This window comes from Mytilus californianus, unplaced genomic scaffold, assembly GCF_021869535.1.
Source record: "Mytilus californianus isolate M0D057914Y unplaced genomic scaffold, xbMytCali1.0.p SCAF_19, whole genome shotgun sequence".
NCBI lineage: Eukaryota > Metazoa > Mollusca > Bivalvia > Mytilida > Mytilidae > Mytilus > Mytilus californianus.
In genome coordinates this window covers 3031323-3053743 of record NW_026262667.1, presented here as the reverse complement: position 1 = coordinate 3053743, position 22421 = coordinate 3031323, and the positions used below count along the sequence as shown (strand labels likewise).

At 32.4% G+C, this 22421-nt stretch overlaps 1 protein-coding gene across 4 annotated transcripts in view; it reads left to right on the top strand.

Annotated features, from left to right (window-relative positions):
- The window catches only part of LOC127727074 (uncharacterized), a 149001-nt gene that overhangs the window by 5557 nt on the left and 121023 nt on the right, over nucleotides 1–22421 (top strand). For 2 of the 4 annotated variants that reach the window (XM_052234492.1, XM_052234490.1), the window contains exons 2-5: nucleotides 1433–1474; nucleotides 1856–1925; nucleotides 4479–4613; nucleotides 5673–5723. In XM_052234492.1, coding sequence (XP_052090452.1) covers nucleotides 1433–1474; nucleotides 1856–1925; nucleotides 4479–4613; nucleotides 5673–5723 — 298 coding nt within the window. Of the gene's footprint in view, nucleotides 1–1432; nucleotides 1475–1855; nucleotides 1926–4478; nucleotides 4614–5672; nucleotides 5724–6724; nucleotides 6861–8219; nucleotides 8798–22421 lie in introns of those variants that run through there. The other 2 variants (XM_052234489.1, XM_052234491.1) reach the window with 2 other exon arrangements.

The following is a 22421-nucleotide window of genomic DNA, read 5'->3' as shown; positions in this document are numbered from 1 at the left end:
GCGCAACTTTTTTGAATTTTGGGTCCCCAATGCTCTTCAACTTTATACATGTTTTGGGCTTTCTAATTATTTTGATCTGAGCGTTACTGATGAGTCTTATGAAGACGAAACGCGCGACTGACGTATCAAATTATAAGCCTGGTATCTTTGATAACTAATTATACATTTGTTTAAAAGCAGTCTGAATACATATTAACATCATTGAATGTGCAAATAAATGATTTATTTGTCATTATTTCATTAATTTCATAGGATAACCTGACACAGATTTGTTTGGGGGCCAGCTGAAGCACGGCTGAAGCACAGCTCCGGGTGCGGGATTGTCTCGCTATATTAAAGACCCATTGTCTCATTTATTTCGCACAAAAGAACAATTTTAGCCCAGTAGTCAGCACTTCTGTGTTGACATGAATATCAATTATATGGTCATTTTTATAAAATTTCCTGTTACAAAACTTTGCATTTTTCGAAAAACTAAGGATTTTCTTATCCCAGGAATAGATTACCTTAGCCGTATTTGACACAACTTTTTGGAAGTTTGGGTACTCAATGCTCTTCAACTTTGTACTTGTTTGGCTTTCTAATTATTTTGATTTGAGCGTCACTGATGAGTCTTATGTAGACGAAACGCGCGTCTGGCGTATTAAATTATAATCCTGGTACCTTTGATAACTATTTACACCACTTGGTCGATGCCACTGCTGGTGGACGTTTCGTCCCCGAGGGTATCACCAGCCCAGTAGTCAGCACTTCGGTGGTGACATGAATATCAATTATATAGTCATTTTTATAAAATTTCCTGTTACAAAACTTTGAATTATTCGAAAAACTAAGGATTTTCTTATCCCAGGAATAGATTACCTTAGCCGTATTTGGCACAACTTTTTGGAAGTTTGGGTACTCAATGCTCTTCAACTTTGTACTTGTTTGGCTTTATAAATATTTTGATTTGAGCGTCACTGATGAGTCTTATGTAGACGAAACGCGCGTCTGGCGTATTAAATTATAATCCTGGTACCTTTGATAACTATTAGGAATTAGCTGTTCTTTTGTTGCATCCATTAATTGATTAACCAGCGAAGTATCTCTGTATAATCTTAAGTAACAGTATATGCAAATCATATATATGTAGGGAATTAGTTTAAGTGTCCTTTTATTAACTGAATGTTGTATTTCGACTTATATTATCGAAAATTATAATATCAATTATCTAAAAGAGGGACGAAAGATGCTAGAGGGACGTTCAAACTCATAAATAGAAAACAAACTGACAATGCCATAGCTGGAAAAAAAAAGACAAACAGGCAAACAATAGTACAAAAAAAGATAACATAGAAAAATAAAGACTAAGCAACACGAACCCCACCAAAAACTGTAGGTGATTTTATATAAGTGCCAGTTTCATCTTCAACATACCTTTTCACATTTACAGGTCGTTTATACCAAAAACAAAAAGAGCTGTTACTTTGAAATTGTAAGTTCGTAATTGTTTACTTATGTTTTTTTATTTCAGTACATTATTTATTGACAGCTTGTTTTACATCGATTCTATATTAATCTACATATCAACGACGTATGTCAACAGATAAACAATTTAGTTTAAAATAATCACATAATACAGAAGGTTAAATTGGATTAAATTCAATTCAATAGGTGCATTCTTTGATTGGATCAAAATATTTGTTTTAGGTACATCTCAATAACGGTCAGGAATAAATAGCTAAAAAGCCACAATAATCATTCATTACAACCAAAAGTTATTGTTTAGCTATTGTGTCATTCTTTAAGGGAATAACATTTTGAAAATATTGATAAGCATAATAGTTTTTATCATTTTAAAAAATGTCTTTTGTAGTGGAAAAATGTATCTATGGATAGTTTTATCGTTCATTGTGTTGAGTGCCAGTATGTTTGAAGCATCTAAGGTATTGAATTTTTTATATTGTAGTTAAATGCAATTCAAAAGTAATAGCATATACAATCTTTTATGGTAATATTCTATACAAAGTACAAAAATATCATTCACCTCAAAAGCTAACCAAACCTTGAAACATACGTTTTCAGAATAGACATAGTTTGGATGTGTACTGATTGATAATTTAGTCTTATATGCATGATTTTTTTAATTAGTTGTTAGTCGTTTTGAACTAGCTATCAGTAACTGCGAGTACTCTCAGATCTGTACTTAGTGTCTTTTTGTTGTTGGGATGTATAAGAACCCGGCCACGTCAACTTGTATTTAAAGTATTTGTATTTTTATCCATCCGATGAGTTAAGCCTTTTTCAATTGATTTCTATAGTTCATTCTTAGTATATGTAAGAGAATGATAATCCCTTTCTTCATGGTTAAGTACGAGAGATAGCGAGTACTTATCATGAAGTAAGGGATTATCATTCTCTTACAAATTTAGAATATTGCAAAGTGCTCAAGGCGCAAATGATCTCTTGATTGGTTGTATTTAAAAATTTGTTGCATTGTTGGTGTAAATTAAATGTTTATAATTGATGCAAGACTTCATTTTGCAGTATTTCATTTATTGGCTAGTTTTAGTGATGTAAGGAATTTCTTTTAATTTGGGAAATATTAAAAATAATGTGTTATAGACAAGATGTAAGGTGACACAGCAGTACAAAGTATATGTTTCTTGACTGTGAGTATGAATGCAAATCTTATAATATTTGAGCGAGGAATCATCCTTTTCTAATAACAGTTTCAATCAATAAATAAATTTCAGTTACAATAAATTTTATTCCTCATCCAATACTTCAGTCCGGATTTTTAAAACGATTTTATAATGTCTGGAAAATGTTCTAATAAAATGCCTTTAAAAATTTTAAACTTTAATCAAATTTCTGTTGGTTTTTTTATCGGAATGTTGGAAATAATTATTCTCTATTGTTTATTTTTTAGGTAAATTAATTAAAGTTATTTATTTTCATAACATCATGATCACAAATTGTACTTCAGCAGTAAACTTTAACTTATTTAATTTTTTTATTTTTTGCAACTTTAAGTCAAATTCAATTACTGTGATAAATCCTTTCAATCTGGTAAATGTGCTTCAGGGTAGTTGTAACTCATTTATAAAAACTCTTCGTTTTGAATTGTAAGTAGGTCTGCACAATAGGATAATCCCTTACTAAGAACATGATTTACATTCATTCTTCACAATTAAGAGACACCAAATTCTACAATTTCATTGGTCGAGAGCACTTGCTATATTCTAATGTTGTACTGTTACACCACTGTCCCAGGTTATGGGGAGGGTTGGGATTCCGCTAACAAGTTTAACCCCGCCACATTCTGTATGTATGTGCCTGTCCCAAGTTAGGAGCCTGTAATTCAGTGGTTGTCGTTTGTTTATGTGTTACATATTGGTTTTTCGTTCATTTTTTGTATATAAATTAGGCCGTTAGTTTTCTCGTTTGAATTGTGTTACATTGTCATATCGAGGCCTTTTATAGCTGACTATGCGGTATGGGTTTTGCTCATTGTTGAAGGCCGTACGGTGACCTATAGTTGTTAATTTCTGTGTCATTTGGTCTCTTGTGGGTATTTGTCTCATTGGAAATCATACCACATCTTCTTTTTTATATATAGTAACAATACTGTTGTCAGGTCATTAATATTGATTCTCTCACAGGGTATCGGAAATAAACATATTTATTCTAAAACCGCTTTGTGAGCATGATAATGGTTATGTTCTTCTCATATATTTTATGGTGGTATGATACTAAATGAGAGGGATTGGGCTTGATTTTCATATCATAAAGACATAATAATTCAATCAGTAAACATGAGGCCTGGAGCTGGCATGTCTGTATAACTGCTAGTTGTCCTTTGTAAATTTATGTATCACTGTCATAAGTTTGCGTGTTTTTTTTCTGTATCCGACTTTGACATCGGACTCAGACATCTTGTAACTGAGTTTTACTGTGCGTGATGCTGTGTGTTGAGATCTCACAAAACATTTTTGTGCCTGTCCAAGTCAGTAGCCTCTGGCCTTTAATTGTTAGTCTTGTGTCTTTTTTAGTTTATTTATATGTGTTGGAGTTAAGTGTGACGTCTATTTTCACTGAACTAGTGAACATTTTTGTTTAAATGCCAGCTGAAGCTGCCTCGAGTGCAGAATTTTCTCGCAGTGCTAAAGACAAATCGGTGGCCTTGTGCTGTTTTCTGCTCGTTAGTCGGGTTGTTGTCCCTTTGAAACATTCCTGATTTTCATTTTTAATTTTATATATAAATTCTTGTGTGTAAAAACTTATTTTAGAGAATGACAATGCACATGTACATCTTTTATTGTTATATTTGTTTTTAAATTCTAGAACACACAATACCATCATATTGTTGCAGTATTTGATAAGACATGCTTGTCAAAAACTCATTCGTTTTATTTTATTGCACACACATTTTAACTTTTGAACACGAATGAAGCATTGTGAAAAGAAAAGCAACTGATTAAGATGTAATTTTGAAGGTATCAGAAAACGTGTTGAAAGATAATAAAGGTGAGGAATACGACGTCATTGATGTTCAAATTGGGAACACAGATATTGCAATTATCCAGAAAGATGGTGTTATACTGGCAGACGAAATAACCAGTGTAGACAAAGTAAGATGACTATTAGTACAAATTTATTTCCTTGATTTATAGTTCTTTTTTTAAATATTGTTGATGTGGTTAAGGTTCATCATAACAAATGGACAAAAATGGCTGTATTTACACCTCAAAAACTACTCTAAGTACATACTCACCTGTGCAGTTGGAAAAGTTTTAAGGCCTGGCATTCACTAGATATATAAAAGTTAAATGCATTTTGTGTTTCAGAAAGATAAAATCTTTTTAAGATTTTGATGGGCATTTTTTTTCGTTTCTGCAGAAGGTGTAAAAATAAACAAACACCTGAATTTCTTTTGATACTGTCCACTCAGTTACACCCTTAAACTCACCTATAGTTGTGTAGATATCTATTGTCTGTCTATTGTCCATGCCAATCAAGGACAATCAATACAATACAATACAGGTTTTACCTGAGAGGGAGCATCTCAAAGTTGTATCCCAACTTAGTTTATTTTTACACCTTCTGCAGGAACGAAAAAAAATGCCCATCAAAATCCAAAAAAGATTTTATTTTTCTGAAACAAAACAAGCATTTAACTTTTATATATCTAGTGGATGCCAGGCCTTAAAACTTTTCCAACTGTACATGTTAGTCTGCACTCAGAGTAGTTTTTGAGGTCTAAACACAGCCATTTTTGTCCATTTGTTATGATGAACCTTAAGCATTTATAGATTGAAGACACAACTTAGAACGGATTAAATTCAAAAAGTGTTTGATATTCCTTGTTTGATAGCACTGGATCGATATAGCTGCAATTGGACTATATGTAGAACGTCGTCGTGATTCGGTACCGACATATTTATTAAAAACAAATCTAATTTTGAATTTTTCGATAAGGATACACATGCAAATAAGTATATGTTTAATACTCAGTTGCCATTTTAATTGTATAAATTAACATATGCGTATTTTTTGTTGTTGTTTATTTGTAAGCAAAACTGAGTCTGTTAGATGGCATGGCTATTTATCTTCTTTCATTTATTTCTTTTAAAATAATTTGAAAAAAGGTTACTGATATCGAAAATTCATATTCAATTCCTTTGTTTTAGGAGTATTCAATCATCAAGTATAACGGAACCTGCAATGTTCAGTTTTATGAGGTAAATGTGAGCGAATGTCAACAAACGTTATGAAGGGAAAAGAAACTGAGCAAAAAAAAAAAAAGGAAGACAAAACTCCTTTTCTTGAATTTAGCATCAAAAGATATGAATATAATAATATAATATATTAATATGGAGGCATGCTAAATGCTTTATTTTTTTAAATCGCAGGATTAAATTCATAATTATTTTCTTCAAACCAGTTGGTTATAGGATTGCACGTGACAATTCTCTTAATATGATACCTTAGATAACACACGTATGTAATATTTTAAGCAGAAAAGTACGACAAATTATCAATTCTAAGCTTATTAGTTCAAACTTGTGAAAATCAAGATATTTTCTATGCAGTAATAAGGGAACTTTTTAGAAGACGGTTAATTCAAAATGATATTATAATACAAGGAGATTTTGTATTACTGCCAATTAGTTTAAATGATGTAGATTTAATATAATTCGTCGTACGGTCTAAATAATGGTATGGCTTATGGAGTGCATTTATAGGATCTGCTGGGGGTAAATCATGTTAGTAAACGACTAGCCCTCTTGCAACCTTGGAAAGAGGTGTAACAGAACACACAAAAAAAAAAAACCAAAAAACAAAAAAAAAAAAAACAATCATTTGTTACAGACTATATATTGTGATTAATTAAAACATATTCTGAAGTATTTCAAAAGATTAAAAATGTAAGTTATTTTAAGTTTGCTTCAACAATACTGAACGAGACAAGATTTTTATGATGTGCCTATTCAGATTTTGTAATTGTACCTCGCTTTTTGGCACCCATATCTTGAGTTATTATTATCGACTATGAATAAAGAACATAAATACTTATCTAAACATAAATTTGCGAAACTCTACACTGTCTAAACAATACAAAATTAGTTTTCATTTTGCCAAAATTATTTTAGTAAACAGAAATGAAAATACAAATGTCAATTCTAAATAATATCAGACGTTACCAAATATATATCAATTACCTCGTACATTGTCTTCACAGGACACTCCAGATACAAAAACATGCTATGAAGCTTTTGAAGATGACCAAAGCATCCCGAATGACACCAAAGCAGAAATCAAAGAAGAATGTGGAGATTTAGATATTGCTTATGTTAAGGCAGTTGATTGTAAAACACGTATGCTTTCAATCCCACCTACAACTTTATAAAATGGTTTCTAAAACAATGATACTGTTGTATGCTCCCCTTAATGTATACGAAATATTTGCTACAAAACGTGTCGCAAACATCAAACAATCAACCAATCTTGCAGTCCCGCAAAAAAAAAACAAGACAAGCAAAACTCATATCTAGGTTCGCCGGACTCGCTTTTGTCTACAACCGTCGATATCGATTTAAAACTAAAGATTTTCAACAGGATTCATAAAATGACGTCTAATTTGGAAAGTTAACAAGTACTTGATAATCTTTATGATCAACACAGTATTTAAATCCAATATATCAGAATAAGCTTAATAAAAGATAATGCAACACACACAGAAACGAACTATAAGATAACAACTTCCATTTTCTTGACTTGGTACAGGACATTTTAAGAAAAAATGTCGGGCTGAAGCTGGTTTTGCGGCAATCCAAACCTCGCGCTTTTGTGGCAATGTAAAATATAACACTAAAATGACAACATTACATGACAGGACAACAGTACAAATAAATGCAAGAACATCCAGGACAGAGAAATACACAAATAAACATTACAATAGGACACTTCGACATGCTAATAGTTATCAAAAGTACCAGGCTTATAATTTAATACTCCATACGTGCCTTTCGTCTATAGAAGACTCACCAATGACGCTCATATCGAAAGAGTAAAGAAAGCCAAACAAGTACAAAGTTGAAGCGCATTGATGACCCAAAAATTCTAAAAAGTTGTGCCAAATACGGCTAAGGTTATCTATGCCTTGGATAAGAAAATCCTTAGTATTTAGAATAATTCTTACTTTAACAAACAGTAAATTTATGAAAATGACCATATAATTGATGTTTATGTCAACACCGAATTGGTGACTCATCACAGAATAAAAAGGAACGCGTAAAACAAAAAAGGAAAGCAAATAAAACCTACACGATTAAGCTTTTTACATTATCAACCATTGAAATAAATGGAAACCAGCTGTCTTTTTCTTAACTTAGTACAGGCATTTTCCGGAGAAACTAGTAGGTTACCTCGCATCTGTATAACAGTTGTTCATAGTTTTGTTATATTGACTAAATTCACCGAGCAAACTAAGCAGATATAATAAAGGTTATTGTGACAATATCTGGCACCCGGCACCTAAAACTGTGTAAGCATTTATCACAATTCATTCAAAGACGTCCCTCACTTTATTTTTCTTAATTTCGTCCAAATCTTATTTAGCTCGGATTTTCTTCTGGATAAAATATTTTTTCTTTGTGCGTTATGACTCACTTTACTATTTCGAATTGCATAACTTATTCAAAATCTATTTTTAGCCATTCTACTTTTACTTGCAGAACACGGCATCCAAAAAAGGGCCTGTTACTATTATTCCTACCTTGGTCGATGTTTCATAAGGATGGGATGGTGGAGGAAAAGATGTTATATCTGTTGGTACCATGTCTTTTGCTGCTATTGTTTTGGAAAATAGGAATACTGCTTCAAACATTCAGTACTTTTGCCTTATTGCTACTTTTTCTTTTCATATCAAGATTCGTAAGACATTTCTGTATGGCTCACTATGTTATAAGTTTGAAAATGTATTTATCAGTGCGTCTCTCATAGCTTAAGTGTTCAAAAGAAAAGAAGACAAATTACGGATCTGATTGCATTTGTTTAAAATAGATATGTTTTTTCATCTCAAATCCTATAGCAAGCTTAAATCATACTCAGGAAAAGTAAAATAACAAAAGTATTGAAATTCCAGGAAAATTTAAAGAATGGTGGATTAAACCTGGTTTCATAACAAGCTAGACCTCTCATTTGTATAATGGATTAAATCTCGTTGTTAAGCATGCCAAACCGCTCATTTGTAGGACGAATGTTTAATTCAAACTGTAATTGTTACCTTTAACAAATAAATATTAAAAAGTCATAATCTTATTCTTATTTTATTTACAAAATAAAACTGGTAAGAAGGTGTACTAAAACTTGCAGAAAATGCAAAATCTGTATCAATGTCCTTTTTGCAAATGTCACGAAAAACAAAATTGTATGAAAAGATTCTAGAACTGTATATACCACAAAAAGGTCAGATCAGAGTATATACCACCCAAACCTCTCACTGTCATAGGACATAATTTCAGCTTTCCGATTGTGAACTTTCCCTTTTAATGTAACAACATTCCAGCAACCCCTGCATACGTAGTATATATCTCCCAATTGATACGATATTCCCGGGGTTGTATTTTCTATTATGATTTTCTTGATAGATGATTGCTGCTCACAAGGAAGCTATATAATCAAGAGTTTCAAATGGTGAAGTTGAAATCAGTCCTTTGTAAATTTTACGGACGCCATAACGAGCTGGTTGACTATTATGGAATATCCGTTTCACAGATGATTTCTTATGTTTCTTATGTTATAACTACAATCCAATCCCTTTTCACGAATGTGACCTACCGAATTATACTATTTACCGGGTTTGTAATACCATGAGCAACACGATGGGTGCCACATGTGGAGCAGGATCTGCATACCCTTCTGGAGCACCTGAGATCACCACCAGATTTGGATGGGGTTCGTGTTGCTTACTCTTTAGTTTTCTATGTTGTGTCGTGTGTACTATTATTTGTCGGTTTGTTTTTTTTATTTTTTAGTCATGGCGTTGTCAGTTTATTTCCGATCTATGAGTTTGAATCTCCCTCTTGTATCCCCCCTTTCTTAAAAACTCACAGTTACTGAAAGCGTTTTAAAAGCCAGTTTGAATTAATAAATAAAGTTCTTTAAAACTGTACAGTACTTTAGACTCGTGGTATTCTATAAAATTATACTCCAACATTTTGCAATTTACCATAAATTCTTCTAATAATAATTACACCAGACATAAATAATCAAGACAACACATACATCCATAAACATGACTGAAATTACAATAAAATTCAAACCAGAGGCATGTTTATTATGTACACAATACCACTAAAGACCTATATGAATCTATATTTTATCCAAACACCATAATATACTTTTATCAATATCAGTCGTATCGTTTCCAGCAACTAATAACTTATAAATTTAAAAAGCAGATTTCAGTATTGTATATTCGATGCAACTTAAGAATTAAACTCTGTCTCAGTTCGCCTTTAACATATACAGTCATCTATATTTTATGAAGAAGCGTGCAATATTTTAGAGTCGTGGTATTCTATAAAATTTTACACAAACATTTTGAAATTTTCCATCAAATACTTGTACCAATAAGGATTTTTATCATTAATCAATATGATGTTTTTCTATATAAAACTAATGAAATAGATGAATTATTGCCAGTCAATAGTAAAATCACAAAAATACTGAACTCCGAGGAAAATTCAAAACGGAAAGTCCCTAATCAAATGGCAAAATCAAATGATAAAACACATCAAACGAATGGACAACAACTGTCATATTCCTGACTTGGTACAGGCATTTTCAAATGTAAAAAATGGTAGATTGAACTTGGTTTTATAGCGCTAAACCTCTCACTTGTACGACAGTCAAAGACTGTTACCCCGGTTAATAGTTTTACAATCATATTTCCCGTAATTTTTCATACTTATTTTTCATTGGACAGTAATGACGTCACAAACTTTTATGCTTGGATTTGTGCTCTTGGCAACATCAAACTCTAATATTGTTAACGGTATAATATCGTTAACGCCTCGAGAAATAGTTGGTATCTCAAGGACAACACAATATTACCCTCATAACCAGTCAATAGATGTATAATATGTATATTTTTATCCATGCACCATAATACACCGTAAACTTTGATTAATATCAGTCGTCCTGTCTAGCAGCTAAGAGCTTATTGATTTTAAAAGTAGATTTCTTCACAAATATTCTAAAGTATCATAGAATATACATAGTATTACGTAGAAATATGCTATACTCCTTTGGAACAGTAAACCAATAACCCGTTTAAAAGGAATTACATCTTCTGCAATTTATTGTTTAATGATCACCAATTTTTTCGTACAGCAAAATATAGATTAACTAACGTATGTATTTCATTTAAACTTATATACTGACTGACTTTAAAAACGTAACACCCATTTTGTTGAGTTTTTAACCAAGTCATGTTTGATTCTCATTCCAAAACTATTCATGTTTACCATTCTTCTTTCTGGTTAGATAAAAATCAACATGTGACTTAACTTTGGTTATTGAACAAACTGAATTATTGAAGTCGCACGAATTTCTTGAAGCGAAATTTGGAGCACATAAATAATTTGTTTTCATTTTTTTTCTTCGTGAAACAATTCTTTCAATCCTTACACACACTTAAATTAGTAAAACAATGTTGCATCTCCATATTGCTATATTGCCATGCCTGAACAATGAAAAACTGAATCAGCGCATAAGAATATTGCAGACAGGAAAACGTGAACGTGCTATAATTGGACAATTTGACGTCAGATACCTGTCTTACTGTTCTTTAAACAACGATACAGGCACACGGGATTGGTTGATGACTATCAATGACCAGATATACATGTAGTTATAACGCCACGTCAATAGAATTTGATTACGCAACGTCATTTGCGAGACATTTTTACGGCCGAAACGTCAACTGATAATCAAATTTTTGAATGCCATGGCACACAGATTCGTGCTATAAATGTTTCCGAAACTTAAATGCAAAAGAATCGACTTCAGAAGAACGTTTAAAGCCATAAAGTTTCAACTGCATAATCGTCAAAACACACTGTAGTGGGTTGGACAATGGCAAAATTAGAGGGTGCAAAACAGAACCCAAAACATGTCCAACAGAATTGGTTGTCCTTTCTGACAATCATTTTGGCGTTGGTCACAGGCAGTCATTGCTTCTGACTTTGACACATCCACTGATAAGGGGAAAACCAGCGTTTCAGTGCATACCACATGATTTGAACATTTAAAATGACGTAATCAATTCAACTTTCGAATGCCATTTTTTTTAAACAATGAGGTAATGAACAAAAATTATGTTCATACATTTTTTTTAACAAAAATTGCATTTTTGAAAATGGGAATTAAAACGAATAGTCTAGTGTTGCGTTTCTAAAGTCGGTCAGAATATTACTGTAGACGTGTCAGATAAATAAATACTTTTGAAAAACAACAAACGAGAGTCGATAGACGATAGACTTTTTAAAGGGGTCGTCTCAAAATACGTTTTGATTTTTTTCTATCGTTAATATAATGTATTATGTACAGTCAAATAAAGCATGATAAAGTTCAAATTTAGTATTTGCACTGTATTTGCAGTCAATTAAATTGTGCACTTTTTCTACCAAAACAGCGCAAAGTTAACACATTGATTTATTTAACATTCAAGACTGCGAGTATGCATTTATTGTATCTGCAAATATAAAAAAGTTCTCTATGAAATCAAGTTGAAGTCCGTGTTGTATTTGTGGCATCGATTTGAATTGTTGTGCATCATTTTGGTGGCGAAGGAAACTGCTGTATATACAAGTCGTAAGCGGTTTTGTTTGTCAATTGAAACTTGTTCGGTATCGATCTGATGAGTTCAGCCATTTTCAGCTTATTTTTATAGTTTGTTCATATGTTGTGTTGTTACCACTGTACCAGTGTCGGGATCTATTATAGACGACTATATGGTATGGCGTTAACTAATTGTTGAAGGCCGAAAGGTTGCCTAGAATTGCTGTCATTCACTTTATTTGAACTTTGGTGGATGGTTGTCTTATTGACATCTTACCTTACATCGTGTTTTTATAATATATGTGAATATATAGATATAGGAAGATGTGGTATGAGTGCCAATGAGACAACTCTCCATCCAAGTAACAATTTATAAAAGTAAGCCATTATAGATCAAGGTACGGCCTTCAACACGGAGCCTTGGCTCACACCGAACAGCTAGCTATAAAGGGCCCAAAAATTACTAGTGTAAAACCATTCAAACGGGAAAACCAACGGTCTAATCTATATAAACACGAGAAACGAGAAACACTTATGAACCACATAAACAAACGACAACCACTGAACATCAGATTCCTGAATTAGGACAGGTGCTAACAATTGCAGCGGGATTAAACGTTTAAATGGTACCAAACCTTCTACATTTCTCTGAAACAATAGTATAACATCACAACATAGAAAGACACACTATAAAATATCAGTTGGAAGGCTTAACTCAATCAAAAAACGTAGTAACACAAATAAACACACAATGAACGAATAAATTTGATCTGTAATACAATGCAAATACATAGTTAATAAAAATAAGGGATGAATAATTAGGGTAAACAGTAAATAAATAGGTTTAAACTAAGGTAAAAGTATAAAACCGCTGTGAAATGTTAAACAATTTTTAGAAAAAATCATCAACTTTAAAAAAAAAAAAGTCATATTATACACAGGTAAATGAAAACAATTTTGTTTTTGGTTTGTTAAGTATACTTCTTTTTGTGTGTATAATCTTCCGTTTAGTAATACAAAGAAATTTCTTGTATATCAATAAAACTAATCTAAAACTTGGTACATATGGGGTGAATATCAACAATAAAACTATACAATTGGTGCTCGATAAAACTTCGTGTTCTTCATGTACAGGTGCCGGAACAGTATTTAAGGAGAAATGAGATAATTTTGATGTTCATAGTACGAAAAAGTGTAAATAGTCCATATGTATGTGTACAGAATTATAACTTTTCTGGTGGCTCCTTTTGCGAGCGATTAATTGCAAAAGATACACTACGTTTGGCAGTCAAGGACATCAGCCTTGAAAGGACCATCACTCGTCATACGACGGCAAATCCGATGGAGAAATTATCCCCCACAAGAGTTGGACTGCATGTATACCTCTATCGTATGTGACATAGTGAATAGAGAAACACTAAACAACAAAGGGAAAATCGAATAACACGAATAAAATTCAGTTCTGTACTACAAAATTACCATCAAAAGGCGATTTCTGGAAGACCGGTTGCACTTGACTTGGCTTTTGGTTGTGACTCCAAATCTTATTCTGATTCTTATTTAAATTTACAAAATATAGTAAATGAGTCATTTATCTGTGTTAATATATCGCTATTTCATTAAAAAATATAAATATAAATACAGAATTTCTAGATTATGACATTTATTTTGACTCTGTTTTCTGAACTGCAAAACACTATCGTAGAGTGAGGTAGCATTGGCGGATCTAGAGGCGTGTTCCGGGGGTTGGGACTCCCCATTGCCTTCAGATTTGTTTTAAATTATGTGAACGTTTCATGGTGTTCCGTAATTTGGAACCACCTTTCAAAATTGTTGCATCCGCGCCTGTGTAGCATTGTTAAAACATTATTATTGAACCGAGTAAATCAATAATAAGTTCTTCTTTTGAGATTGTCCCTAATTTAAATGTCTCAATCCCAGACTCTCGACTTTCAGTAGCCAAACATAGTTTTTTTCTAACATGTCTATTAAAACGTTTCATCCCGCTGCAATTGTTTGCACCTGTTCTAAGTCAGGAATCTGATGTTCAGTGGTTGTCGTCTGTATATGTGGTTCATACGTGTTTCTCGTTTCTCGTTTTTTTATATAAATTATACCGTTGGTTTTTCCGTTTGATTGGTTTTACTCTAGTAATTTTTGGGGGCCTTTATAGCTTGCTGTTCGGTGTGAGCCTAGGCTCCGTGTTGAAGACCGTACCTTGACCTATATTGGTTTACTGTTCCAAAATTGTGACTTGGATGGAGAGTTGTATCATTGGCACTCATACCACATCTTCCTATATCTATTAGCCACTTAGATACATGTAACATAGAAATATGGACCTTCCTTTTGTAAAATCATATTGAAGGCTCATTTAACACACACACACACACTGGATAAACCAACGTTATGTATGTACAACAAAATGTAAAAATTAACCGATGTTTTAATAAATAAAACTAGTTATAAAAAAAGAAATTCTTACTAAAAATTATATTTGGTTTATAATTTGTGACTAGGTGAATGCTCCATACTAGTCAGCTCATTGTGGTCTGAAACTGTTATTTTTAGCTAAATTTGTTTCCAGTCTTTTAGTAAATTGAAAGATTCATCCAATGCAATAAATTCAGTATTGTTCAGAAAAATTGATTACAGATAATTAAGATCTGCTTAGTCTATATTCAGACTGTTCAGTAGTAATTGTTATTTATATGTACAAATCAAAATCATACTGCATTGTCTGAAAAGATAATGAACTGTTGTGAATTGACTGCAAGCAAAGTTTCTTAACAGTACAGCATTTACCGACGTGAATGCCTTTGTAGATTACATTAGGATCAAAATGACCGTTTAAGACTTCAATTCATCTACTTTTTTGTACTAGTAAATTGAATTGTTCCCCCCAAATACACACAAAAGACACAAACCCCCAAAAAGAAATAATAATGTAACTGACAGTTGTTTCCAACGTAACTTTTTTACAATTTTCAAGGTTTTAAGGGAAACTATCATTTTCCTGTATATCTATATATACTTCTATCGAAACCTGATAACAAAAATGTTGATACCTATTCAATGAACCATATATATTAAATAAAAATGTGTGCTAGTTCAGTAAAAATGGACGTCATACTAAACTCCATAAAAGCATATATGGTCTGACATATTCTGGTTGCTGTTTTATTGCCATATTACAAACATCTCATGTTATTGAAAATATGATTGATTGACACCAGTAATAGTTTAATTGGTAGTTTTTTCATTGACGTATAATCAAAGTCTTCTACGATTTATTGATTGATTGATAAACTGATTGATTGATTACTAGTTGATGAACGCCTAGTCAAAGATATCATATGTACTTGCATATTTAGGACGAATAGTGTTAATTAGATAAAAATATACTTTGTATGCTTTGTACTATAACAATACCACCACTTTGAATGGGACTGAACATGTAAGTGCACAAGGACACAGTGTGTAGAAAACCGTACCACCTTTGGACACATAATTCTAACTATGAGTCGCCAGGTGTTGCCACTTTTTTCTTCAATACATCGTATTTGGTGTAGAAACATCAACAATATTATAAATTTGGTGTGTGGTTATAGGATTGCAGTTTTGTTATACTCTTACTAAATAATGAAGTAATGTAAAAAAAAATAGACATATGGACAATCATCGAATTCATTTATTAGCTTTCCTGCAACAGTACATACAATGATAAAATAAAAAACCCAATCAGGCGTTCCTGTATATGTTTTATCACATGTTGTCCTTTACATTCAGAAAGTATCCATAAATGATTAGACCGTTTGTTCGATAAAAAAAATCAGGAAGCATCCATATACAACTAGACACACTGTTCGAGAAAAAATCAGGAAATATCCATAAACAAAAATACACACTGTTCGAGAAAAAAATCAGGAAGTATCCATAAACAGTTAGACGCCCTGTTCGCGAAAAAAATAAATAGTATCCATACATAATTAGACACACTGTTCGAGCAAAAATAAGGAAGTATCCATAAACAATTAGACACACTGTTCGAGAAAAAAAATCAGGAAGCATCCATTAACAACTAGACCCACTGTTCGAGCAAAAAATCAGGAAGTATCCATAAATAATTAGACCGACTGTTCGATAAAAAAATCAGGAAGCATCCATAAACAACTAGCCACACTGTTTGAGAAAAAATCAAGAAATATCCATAAACAACTAGACACACTGTTCAAGTAAAAAAATCAGGAAGTATCCATAAACAGTTAGACACCCTGTTCGAGAAAAAAATAAGTAGTATCCATAAACAATAAGACACACTGTTAGAGAAAAAAAATCAGGTAGTATCCATAAATAATTAGGCACACTGTTCACGAAAAAAATTAGGAAGTATCCTTAAACAATTAGACGCTGTTCGAGAAAAAAAATCAGGAAGCATCCATAAACAACTAGAGTCACTGTTCGAGAAAAAAATCAGGAAGTATGTATAAAAAATTAGACACATTGTTCGAGAAAAAAATCAGAAAGTATCCATAAAAAATTAGACACACTGTTCGAGAAAAAAATCGAGAAGCATCCATAAACAGTTAGACACACTGTTAGAGAAAAAAATCAGGAAGAATCCATAAATAATTAGACACACTGTTGGAGAAAAAAAAATCAGGTAGTATTCATAAATAATTAAACACACTGTTCGAGAAAAAAATTAGGAAGTGTCCATGAACAATAAGACACTGTTCGAGAAAAAAAATCAGGAAGCATCCATAAACAACTAGACCCACTGTTCGAGAAAAAAATCAGGAAGTATCCATAAATAATTAGACCGACTGTTCGATAAAAAATTCAGGAAGCATCCATAAACAACTAGACACACTGTTCGATAAAAAATCAGGAAATATCCATAAACAACTAGACACACTGTTCGATAAAAAATCAGGAAATATCCATAAACAACTAGACACACTGTTCGAGAAAAAAAATCAGGAAGTATCCATAAACAGTTAGACACCCTGTTCGAGAAAAAATAAGTAGTATCCATCAACAATTAGACACACTGTTGGAGATAAAAAATCAGGTAGTATCCATAAATAATTAAACACACTGTTCGAGAAAAAAATTAGGAAGTATCCATAAACAATTAGACACTGTTCGAGAAAAAAATCAGGAAGCATCCATAAACAACTAGACCCACTGTTCGAGAAAAAAATCAGGAAGTATACATAAACAATTAGACACACTGTTTGAGAAACAAAATCAGGAAGCATGCATGAAAAATAAGACACACTGTTCGAGAAAAAAATCAGGAAGTATACATAAACAATTAGACACACTGTTTGAGAAACAAAATCAGGAAGCATGCATGAAAAATAAGACAAACTGTTCGAGAAAAAAAATCAGGAAGTATCCATAAACAAGTAGACACACTGTTCGAGAAAAAAAATCAGAAGTATCCATAAACAACTAGACACACTGTTCGAGAAAAAAAATCAGGAAGCATCCATAAACAACTAGGCCCACTGTTCGAGAAAAAAAATCAGAACTATCCATAAACAATTAAACAAACTGTTCGAGAAAGAAAATCAGGAAGCATCCATAAACAACTAGACCCACTGTTCGAGAAAAAAAAATCAGGAAGTATCCATAAACAATTAGACACACTGTTGGAGAAAAAAATAAGTAGTATCCATCAACAATTAGACACACTGTTGGAGATAAAAAATCAGGTAGTATCCATAAATAATTAAACACACTGTTCGAGAAAAAAATTAGGAAGTATCCATAAACAATTAGACACTGTTCGAGAAAAAAAATCAGGGAGCATCCATAAACAACTAGACCCACTGTTCGAGAAAAAAATCAGAAGTATCCATAAACAATTAAACACACTGTTCGATAAGGAAAATCAGGAAGCATCCATAAACAACTAGACCCACTGTTCGAGTAAAAAAATCAGGAAGTACCCATAAACAATTAGACACACTGTTGGAGAAAAAAAATCAGGTAGTATCCATACATGAATAGACACACTGTTCGAGAAAAAAAAATAAGGAAGCATCCATAAACAACTATACCCACTGTTCGAGAAACAAATAGTATCCATAAACAATTAGACACACTGTTCGATAAAAAAAGATAGGAAGCATCCATAAACTACTAGACACCCTGTTCGAGAAAAAAAATCAGGAAATATCCATAAACAACTGGACACACTGTTCGAGAAAAAAATCAGGAAGTATCCATCAACAGTTAGACACCCTGTTCGAGAAATAAATAAGTAGTATCCATAAACAATTAGACACCCTGTTCGAGAAAAAAAATCAGGAAATATCCATAAACAACTGGACACACTGTTCGAGAAAAAAATCAGGAAGTATCCATCAACAGTTAGACACCCTGTTCGAGAAATAACTTAGGAAGTATCCATAAACAATTAGACACACTGTTCGAGAAAAAAAATCAGAAAGCATCCATTAACAACTAGACCAACTGTTCGAGAAAAAAATTTGGAAGTATCCATAAATAATTAGACCGACTGTTCGATAAAAAAAGATAGGAAGCATCCATAAACTACTAGACACCCTGTTCGAGAAAAAAATCAGGAAATATCCATAAACAACTGGACACCCTTTTCGAGAAATAAATAAGTGGTATCCATAAACAACTAGACACACTGTTGGAGAAAAAAAATCAGGTAGTATCCATAAATAGTTAGACACACTGTTCGAGAAAATAATAAGGAAGTATCCATAAACAATTAGACACACTGTTCGAGAAAAAAAAATCAGGAAGCATCAATAAACAACTAGACCCACTGTTCGAGAAAAAAAATCAGCAAACATTCATAAACTACTAGACACCCTGTTCGAGAAAAAAATAAGGAAGTATCCATAAACAATTAGACACACTGTTGGAGAAAAAAAATCAGGTAGTATCCATAAACAATTAGACACACTGTTCGAGAAAAAAATCAGGAAGTATATATAAATAATTAGACACTCTGTTGGAGAAAAAAAAATCGGTAGTATCCATAAACAATTAGACACACTGTTCGAGAAAAAAATCAGGAAGTCTTCATAAATAATTAGACACACTGTTCGAGAAAAAAAAACCAGGAAGCATCCATAAACAACTATACTCACTGTTCGAGAAAAAAATCAGGAAGTCTCCATAAACAATTAAACACACAGTTCGAGAAAAAAATCAGGAAGCATGCATCAACAATTCGACACACTGTTCGAGAAAAAAAATCAAGAAGTATCCATAAACAATTAGACACACTATTCGAGAAAAAAATCAAAAGTATCCATAAACAATTAGACACACTGTTCGAGAAAAAAAATCAGGAAGCATCCATAAACAATTAGACCCACTGTTCGAGAAAAAAATCAGGAAGTATCCATAAACAGTTAGACACACTTTTCGAGAGAAAAAATCAGGAAGCATCCATGAACAACTAGACCCACTGTTCGAGAAAATAAATCAGGAAACATCCATAAACAACTAGACCCACTGTTCGAGAAAAAAATCAGGAAGTATCCATAAACAATTACACACACAGTTCGAGAAAAAAATCAGGAAGTATCCCTATATTCGAAATTCTAAGTTGACTAGAAAGTTCACCTCACATTGGTCGAGATCAAACAATAAAAAAACCGGATTTTGTTCTCGAACAGTGTGTCTAACTGTTGATGGATGCTTCCTGATTTTTTTTCTCGAACAGTGGGTCGGGTCTAATTGTTTATGGATGCTTCCTGATTTTTTTCTCGAACAGTAGGTCTAGTTGTTTATGGACACTTCCTGATTTTTTTCTCGAACAGTGGGTCTAGTTTAAAACAAACTCTGCTTTCGAACATAATTTTACTACATGTATTAAATACAGAGTTATATCAGGATTAATTTTAATCTATAGATTTTGTTAGAGACGACGAGATGTAATAACTTCGTAGTATATGAAATACTTACACTGGCAGTTTTCACAATACTCAAATTATGAAGAAAAAGTAATTTTACTTTTATTGCCAAATATTGCATAATGGGTTGACATTTATAACGTTTTAAATTAGACTTATTTACCTTATCCATGTTGCTATTTTTTTTAACAATTTAATGCATCTATATAGTAATGAAAACATATGTAAAGTGTATGTTTACTTGATTTTGTTAATATGTCTTTTGATTGAGTTAATCTATTTTAATTGATATTTTGTGTATGTGTGTCTTTCTATGTTGGGATGCTACATTCAGATAAGGGTGAAGGTTGGCGCCTGTAAAAAAGCTCTAAACGCGCTGCATTTGTTTGTTGGTTATCCTGTTTGAATGGTTTCCGCTAGTCATTTCTGGGCCCTTTATAGGTTTCTGTTCGATATGAACCTAGGCTCTGTGTTGAAGACCGTACTTTGACTTATAATGGTTAACTTTTACGAATTGTTACTTGGATGGAGAGATGTCTCATTGGCACTCGTACCATATCTTCTTTTATCTAATTATGCGTTTTAGAAATGATCACTATGATACACAAATAACTCATATGTTGGGCTAGACTGTTTGGTCATTCCTTGACTCGAACTTGGTTCATTGGAAAAGTTTTATAACGGATTGAGACGAAAGGATACATATATATGTTTACAGGAAAATGAAATTTTCTCATGAAACCTTGAAAATTTCAGAAGTTACCTTGGAAACAACTGACAGTTACATTACTGTTTCTTTTATTCTTTTTTTTTCTTTTGTGTGTTTTTAGAGGGAACAATTCAATTTACTAGTAGTCTTAAACGGTCATTTTGATCCTAACATTATCTACAAAGGCATTCACTGAATGCATGTTGTACTATTCAGAAACTTTGCTTGCAATCACAACTGTTCATTTTCTTTTCAGAAAATTCTAACTGAAGAGTCTGAATATAAACTGAGCATATCTTATTTATCTGTAATCAATCTGACTGAAAAAATACTGAATAAACCGCATTGGATGAATCTTACAATTTACTTAAAGACTGAAAAAGAAATCAGATCAAAATGACAGTTTCAGTTTAGAATTGGTTGACTTGTAGGGGACATTCACCTTGTCGCAAATTATAAGTAAGAGATATGATTCAGTTTTAGAATTTCATTGTTTTATTTCTCTTTTTCAATATATCGTTTATTTTGACATGTTATTGAACATATACCCCTTTGGTTAATCCAGTGTGTGAGCTATATTATAGTTTAAGAGAAAAACATAAATTAGATAATTTCTATTTTGTAATTTGTAATAAGAAACAAATGGTTACCAGAAACAATTTATTGCAGGGATTTGATTTAAATGTTCATCTAAGGAATACAAAGTAGATGTATATTTCCTTTAAAACAAGTTCAAAAGCAGTAATACATATTTCTACATAAAACTATGTACATTTTATGCTACGTTAGGATATCTATGAAGTCAGGGCAGGTATTGACACATGCTTTTTAAATTCGAAGTTATTAGTTGCTGGAAACAGGACGGCTGATATTAATAAAAGATCTACTGTGCATGGATAAAATATAAATTCCTTTAAAGTATTTGGTGGTATGAACGAATACATAATAAACATGCCTCTGGTTTGAATTTTATTGTAATTTCAGTCATGTTAATTGCTGTATGTTTTGTCTTCATCTTTTTGTCTGGTGTAATTAAAAGAATTTTATGGTAAATTGCAAAATGTTGGTGTATAGTGTTATAGAATACAACGAGTATAAAGTATTGCACGCTGATTGATATAACAGTCTAGCTTGGAGAACATGATGTATTAGTAAGTTGTAATTGGCTTTGACGAAACTGTCAGTTAATGTGAGTTCTTTACTGCTCCATGGTAGTGAGGTGATAGGGAGCTCTCAACCACACTTAACCCGGCCATTTAATGATTGCTGTCTGTCATATTTGTTTTTCTATATACTGTCAAGTAAATCAGACCGTTGGTTTCCTAGTTTGACTGTTTAATATTTTGTCATGTCAGGGCCAACTAACATTGAACATACGATATGAGTGTTGTTCATCATTGAAGGCCATACGGGGACCTATGGTATTCCTTGCATTAACGTCATTTGTCCTCTGGTGGAAAGTTGTTTCATTG